This window comes from Scomber scombrus, chromosome 20, assembly GCF_963691925.1.
Source record: "Scomber scombrus chromosome 20, fScoSco1.1, whole genome shotgun sequence".
NCBI classification, from domain to species: domain Eukaryota; kingdom Metazoa; phylum Chordata; class Actinopteri; order Scombriformes; family Scombridae; genus Scomber; species Scomber scombrus.
Window position 1 is genome coordinate 12628163 of NC_084989.1, and position 6051 is coordinate 12634213.

The following is a 6051-nucleotide window of genomic DNA, read 5'->3' on the forward strand; positions in this document are numbered from 1 at the left end:
ACATTTCTGACCACTTATGGTTCCATACTTGCATGCTTGTCATACTAGCTACCGCAGTGTGGCTTTCAAATGCTGTTTGAAAGCTGACTCTTAACTTATAGCGCTCTAACAACAAACCAGATATAGTACATTTAAGTTATTAAAAATGGGAAAAACCTGTCAAAATGTCCATATTGGTCCTTTCAACTCAATACTTTGGTGTGTAATGCAGATGTCACATAGTGAGTATAACTAAAAGTGCATTTTGTGCAACCAGCAGCTAGGAGAACATAGATAGCACATTGCTTTGCAAATTAAGGTTTGTTTCAATTACATTACTTATTTCTAGTAAATGATCAAGTGTATTTTAATTTTAGACAATTGAAATGTGCTGTGATGAAGGCAATATTTATCTTGGTTTTGATCCCTGACTGCCTCCCACCCCCACAATTCAGTTCCAAACCACTTGAATGATTTCTCAGCTTCCTCAGCTAAAGACACTCAGCCTCTTCTTCATGTAAAGAAAAGCAAGGTAAGTTGCCCCCCCCAAAATGCTTATCAACAGTGTGGTACCAAAAATAACTGGTGCATTCTTCCTGGCCACACGGAACGCCACAGGAAGCACAGCTGAGATCAGGATGTTGTTGACATGGCCCAGAACCCTCCTGAAGGCCGGTCGCTGCACTACTCGCTCATAGTATGTTTCCAGGTTGACACGGTTACCGTTGCCCCAGTAGCGGCGAGAGAGGCCGAGGAACTTGAGGCGGTGTAAGGTGACAGCCAGAGAGACATCAGCCATGCTGAAGAATTCTCCACACAGCCAGGACTGACTGCCTTCCTCTACAAGAGCCAGAAGATAGAGGAGGAGACATGGAGGATGTCAGAATGACAAATAAATGCAAGATGCTGAACTGTGTACTATGAATGAGAATCACCACTGTAGCAATGTGGGCTGACTGGCAATTATAAGAAATATAATCATTTCTACCACTGTGTTAATGCTATCAATGGTACAATGGTTGCTAAGTGACATGTTGCTGTGGCTACCTGGTGTTTCTTCCACCCTCCTCTGCAGCTCTGTCTCTACCTGGTCCATCACACTCTCCAATTCATCCAGAAGCTTCTTCAGGTACTTCATGTTGTCATGGTCAAACAACTTGGACTACAGAAACATTTACATATAGAAAATGCGTTAATTGCAAATTGACTAAACATAACAGAAGGTGAGAGCAGTACAGAAGCTGTGAGTTTAAGGGAAAACAATTAAAGTTCAAGGCTTATCTGTAAACTGCATAACATATAAAATGGTTGTAATGCCTTAATTTAATGCCTTTTAAGGCAGATATTTTTCCACAAAATAACTTCCATACACATAATACCTAATACTGCACTCTTCTGTATTTACAAAGAAAATGTGCTCTAGGTTTGTCCATTTAAACTAGTTTGTTTAAGATAATAAACTTTATTTTGACCTATAGACCATCATTTATAGAGGTTAAATATATTTCTGTTTTGCTAAGTGTCTGTCTATCCATCTACTATAAATACTTTAATTTAAATCAATGTGATACATTAAGTTACACTTTAAAGCTAACTAGCTAGCTAGCTAACACTCAATATAGCCCTCTTTCATTGGCTGTCTCTCTGTGGTGTGACTAAACCTGCAGCCTTTATGGGAATTGTACATTTCTATGGAAGGATACTTTCTTTTAAAGATCTTACTAAGTTTTGAACAAATATGTAGTAGTTGTCAAAACAAGTAGTCACAATAATGTTTGGCTTATTTAGCACCCTGCTAACTTGAATTACTTACTTTTAAGCGCCTCTGTTTTGCAACGTAAGCATCTTTAAGCTCAGGGTTCTGCTCTGCCAATTTCTTCAGCTCTGACTCTGTGTTTCCTATTTGTGCTGTCACACAAAAACATAGCAGCATGATAGAGACAAACAAGGACACCAGGGTTTTCAATATTACAAACCTTGATACATTTCATATTAATATCCGAATGTGTCGGTGTGTGGGTCACATTTTCTACAGGAGACCAACTACCCTCCTCCAAAACAGACAGTCTCACATTAACAGTAAGTATAAGGATGAGAGGTGTTTAACTTAATTATAGAATGGGCCAAATTGTGGGATAGCAACCCACATGATGAGGTAAGAGACTGACAAGTATCAAGCACACAGGGGGCTCAAGTAAACCATGCACCATAGAATAGAACATTTGAGTAGGTAGAGGAAGATTTAAGTATCAAGTAACAGGGTGTTCTGCATAGCCTTCTTGGCATCAAGTGACCCCCATGTGGGAAGTTTCCAACACTTTGTTTAATCCGTGCCTACAACATTTTTGTTGTGTAGGTAAAAGGAGGTCCTATCCATTTCTAGATGTGATTTCTGGTAAATGTATGTGTACATACTACTACTGGAGTGCATCTCAGTGTATCTTACTTCGTATGCTTGTGGCAGCATATGCTGGTATGTGGGAGTCCACAGTGATCTCAGGGTGGAGGATGCAGCCGTGGGTGTAGGCATCCATTTGTAGTGAATCCAACAGCTCTCTGTAGTGCTGCACTCTGTGATAGTATGTACTGCCCTCTTCAGGTATCAGCTTGGGAGTGCCTTCTGGAGGAAAACAATTCATATAAAGGAAGGAACAATGGTGTAAGGTGTCACTTTGTTTCCTCAAAAATGTTTTCCTTTCAAATAAAACAGACAATAGAGAATAAGTGTGAGAGAAAGTGTTGTATGTAAGTTTGTCTTGGATAGAATACACTGGAGTTAGGGTTAGGAAAAGGATAGTTATGTTTCTTAGTGTTGTATAATATAAACATTTTATCAGAGGTTTTTCAAACATGTTATTTTTCAGTAGCGTAGAGTGTTCCATGCTTACCACATTGTATCTCCTTTTAAGCCACTTGGAGGACAAAAAAGCTATCATGGATCAAAGCAAACCAAGAGAAAATGGAAAATAAAATTTAAAAAAATTAAAGAAAGAAATTATTGAAACATTAACAAATTTGCAAAACAAAATTTACAACAAGCATAAAATTCAACAAAAACTGCTGAAAAATGAAGACAATCTAACAAAACAAAAAATGAAATGTGAGTGTTTGGGGCTGCAGGTCTGTGAAATACTGGCAGCCTTTATTTAGTCTTACCATCACTGAAGTTCTGCTCCAGGTAATCCATGATCTGTGTTGGGTCACAGATGACGTTATCATTGTGCACTAAGACCGGCACCTCGCCAGCTGGATTCAGCCGCATGAACCAAGGCTCGTTGTGTTCACTGAGTGGTAGGCTGACGTCATACTCCTCACAGTGCAAACTTTTCTCTGCAATGGCCAGACGCACCTGCAAAGCAACAACTGTGACTGTCAACAGAAGATTAAGGGATGCCTATAAATACTGTGTTGATAAAGGCCATCTAATATCATAGTTACTGACTTACAGAAGATTAATTTACCAGCACATTTCTGGGCACCAAGTCTGCATGTTTTGCTCTCTTGAAACTATTCAGTCTGAACAATTTTTAACTTTTTCCCTTTAACAAAATTTGGATGCTCATGTATTTAATGTTGTTGGATTTGCTCCTTTTGTACATTAAACATCACAGCTAATGAGTTCACAATACTGCCACTTTAACCTTGGCTAGCTTGGCTTAAGCCAAGAGACGCATTTTTCTGTCACCGCCTCCGGAAAATGTTGTCCCATGGAGAAGAATTTATTTGATCTATATTCATGTTTACCACAGACATTATGGCAAAGAGCAGGTGGATTCTGCAAGGTTACATTCTGCATTGGACAAGTACAACAACAACACCCATCACAAATACAACACAGTGGACAAAAATTAAAATATACAGTATATCAATACTATACATGTGTTTTACAAAGTTCAGGGCCAGGTTTTCAGAAAGAAACCCCAATGTTGATGCTTTCCCCTCCCGGTATTTTCAACAGAAATGCAGGTACTGCCCAGTGGTATCAAGGATGTCTGAAGATCTATTCTAATCCTGAGAAACCTTTCAACACCAGATGAATCTTAATAGATATCTCATCAACCCTCTGAGGAGAAGGAGCTGTCCACTGAAATATGGTGCTGAAACATTGGAATAACACTGTTCTGATAAACAACTGATGTTGATAGTTAAACAAACTATATTCCCTTAATAAAATACTTTGAGGGTGTGTTGTGAATCATATTTGAGACATAGGACATTAAGCTAAAGATACAATACAATCAACATTAAGAGACACATTTTACAGATGTCTAATCAAACCTCTAACGGGGAGGAGGAGAAGCAGTCCTTTCAAGTGTGGTGCTGAAAGGCAGAGATACTTCCGGTATAGTGCATCAATGTAAACAAACTATTCCCTTGATGTATGCTGTAGAGATAATGTGTTGAATATATGTGCTTTTAATCAAGACAAATGGTGAAGGAGTTACTGAGTTTAAATCCAGTATGAGTTTTAACAAATGTCGAACCAAGTCTCTGATGAGGAGCTGTCTACAGCACTGTGGTGCTGAAGCGTAATGACACTCACCTTCTGTGAGTTGAAAGACTGCGTCCAGTGATAAAGCGTCAGTTTAGATTCGCTTTGTTTGGCGACTGTGTCACATTGTTGTTGCTCATCTTGCATCGATTCCGTCTCTAAAAGAGCTGCTTTCTCATCTACGGATTCAGAGCTGTTTTCAGAAGCCATTTTATCTGTAAGTATTTTAGGGGACAAGTGAGGGCAGCATACCATATCACAGTCAAGAAATGCACCCCCTGCTGGCTCGGAGGGTAACATTGGTACGCAGTTGGGTTGACATCAGATGACTGCAAAGGCCATAGCATATGATTCTCATCATTTGTATACTCATCAAACCATTCATTGACCCCTCGTGCCCTATGGGTGCGGGCATTGTATTTATTTGAAGTGACCCTTCCCTGTAAGTGGACAAGCATACCCATACCATGTCAGCGAAATGCCCTCACACAGCATAACAGAGCAACCACATCCCCTCACTGTAGGGGTAAAGCATTCAGACCTGTACCGGTTTTTCTTTTAATTTATCACCTATCTGTAGTCTACTACTACTAGTAGGTGTAGTAGTATTAGTAGTAGTAGCAATAGTTGTTGTAGCAGTAGTACAATATATCCTAGTCATAGTCATATTCATCATTCAAATTTCCTAAATATGTATAACTGCAGTATGGTCAAAGCCGGTTGCAAAAAGTTTACAGTAAATGTGTAATAATTAACATTTGTAAGAAAAAAAAGCCACGAATGGTTCTTATATTGCTTCATTATATATTGTACACAATACAGTACAAAACTATAAGGTGTATAACTATTTTACAGTCATGCAATAAGTACATTTGTGCAGCAGAGGTCACTATCATCTATTCGTTTGTTGTGTGGGCTGCAGTAATGTACACCAGGTTTTTGTAGTTGGTACTGATTCAAAAAGTGAGAGCTGACATAAAAAGCCACCGTCTTTGTAGTACTAATTCTTAATAATTGAGGGGTGCTTCCTTCTTAGTATTGTAAATGGGAGAGAATGGTTTCTCATACAACCATGGAATCATGTTTGCAGCCAACGTAAAGAAAAACTGATTTAGCTGTCATAAATAGTTACAATTATAAAATACTACAAGAATACAAACGCAAAACTACAAGCCCTTGAAGACATATCAGTGTTCGGGTGTAAAATCAGAAAATCAGACACCTACGACAGAAACGTGGGTATTTAATATGAATATGAAATATTTAGGGTCAATATTATGGGGAATAATGTTCAATTTTCTATATTCACAGAATCAACTTGTATAGGAGCAATGTAATATAAAAGCTGTAGCAACAAATTAAAGCGTGAGTAATTATACTTTTGATAGCCACAGGCGCCCTATAAAGCCTCCTGGGTATTTTGAGAAAATTCAACTGCAGGAATTTACACATGTGTAAGGTGAGGCGCGTCTTTCAAATGTACAGTGTGGTTTTTCATCTTTTCATTTGGGGGGGGGGGCAGAGTGGGAGGTGCCTTTGGCGTGACGTTTCGATTGGCCCAGTGTCTATCTTCGGCAGGG

General features: G+C 38.9%; 1 protein-coding gene across 1 annotated transcript; it reads right to left on the reverse strand.

Moving 5' to 3' along the window:
* Nucleotides 1–466: 466 nt before the first annotated feature.
* On the reverse strand, nt 467–4681 carry gdap1 (ganglioside induced differentiation associated protein 1). Its single transcript, XM_062441728.1, has 6 exons — nt 4523–4681; nt 3136–3328; nt 2426–2599; nt 1793–1887; nt 1027–1141; nt 467–819 (listed from the first exon to the last, which is right to left on the reverse strand). Exons 1-6 carry the CDS (start codon nt 4679–4681, stop codon nt 467–469), a joined length of 1089 nt encoding a protein of 362 aa, XP_062297712.1.
* Between the last annotated feature and the right edge of the window lie 1370 nt (nt 4682–6051).

Excerpts from the sequence above, each read along its gene's own strand:
- gdap1 (XM_062441728.1), bottom strand. The coding sequence starts at position 4,681 with ATGGCTTCTGAAAACAGCTCTGAATCCGTAGATGAGAAAGCAGCTCTT. Across the intron at positions 3,329-4,522 it reads AGTCTTTCAACTCACAGAAG|GTGCGTCTGGCCATTGCAGA; the intron begins GTGAGTGTCATT and ends GTTGCTTTGCAG. Across the intron at positions 1,888-2,425 it reads TGCTGCCACAAGCATACGAA|CACAAATAGGAAACACAGAG; the intron begins GTAAGATACACT and ends TTTGTGTGACAG.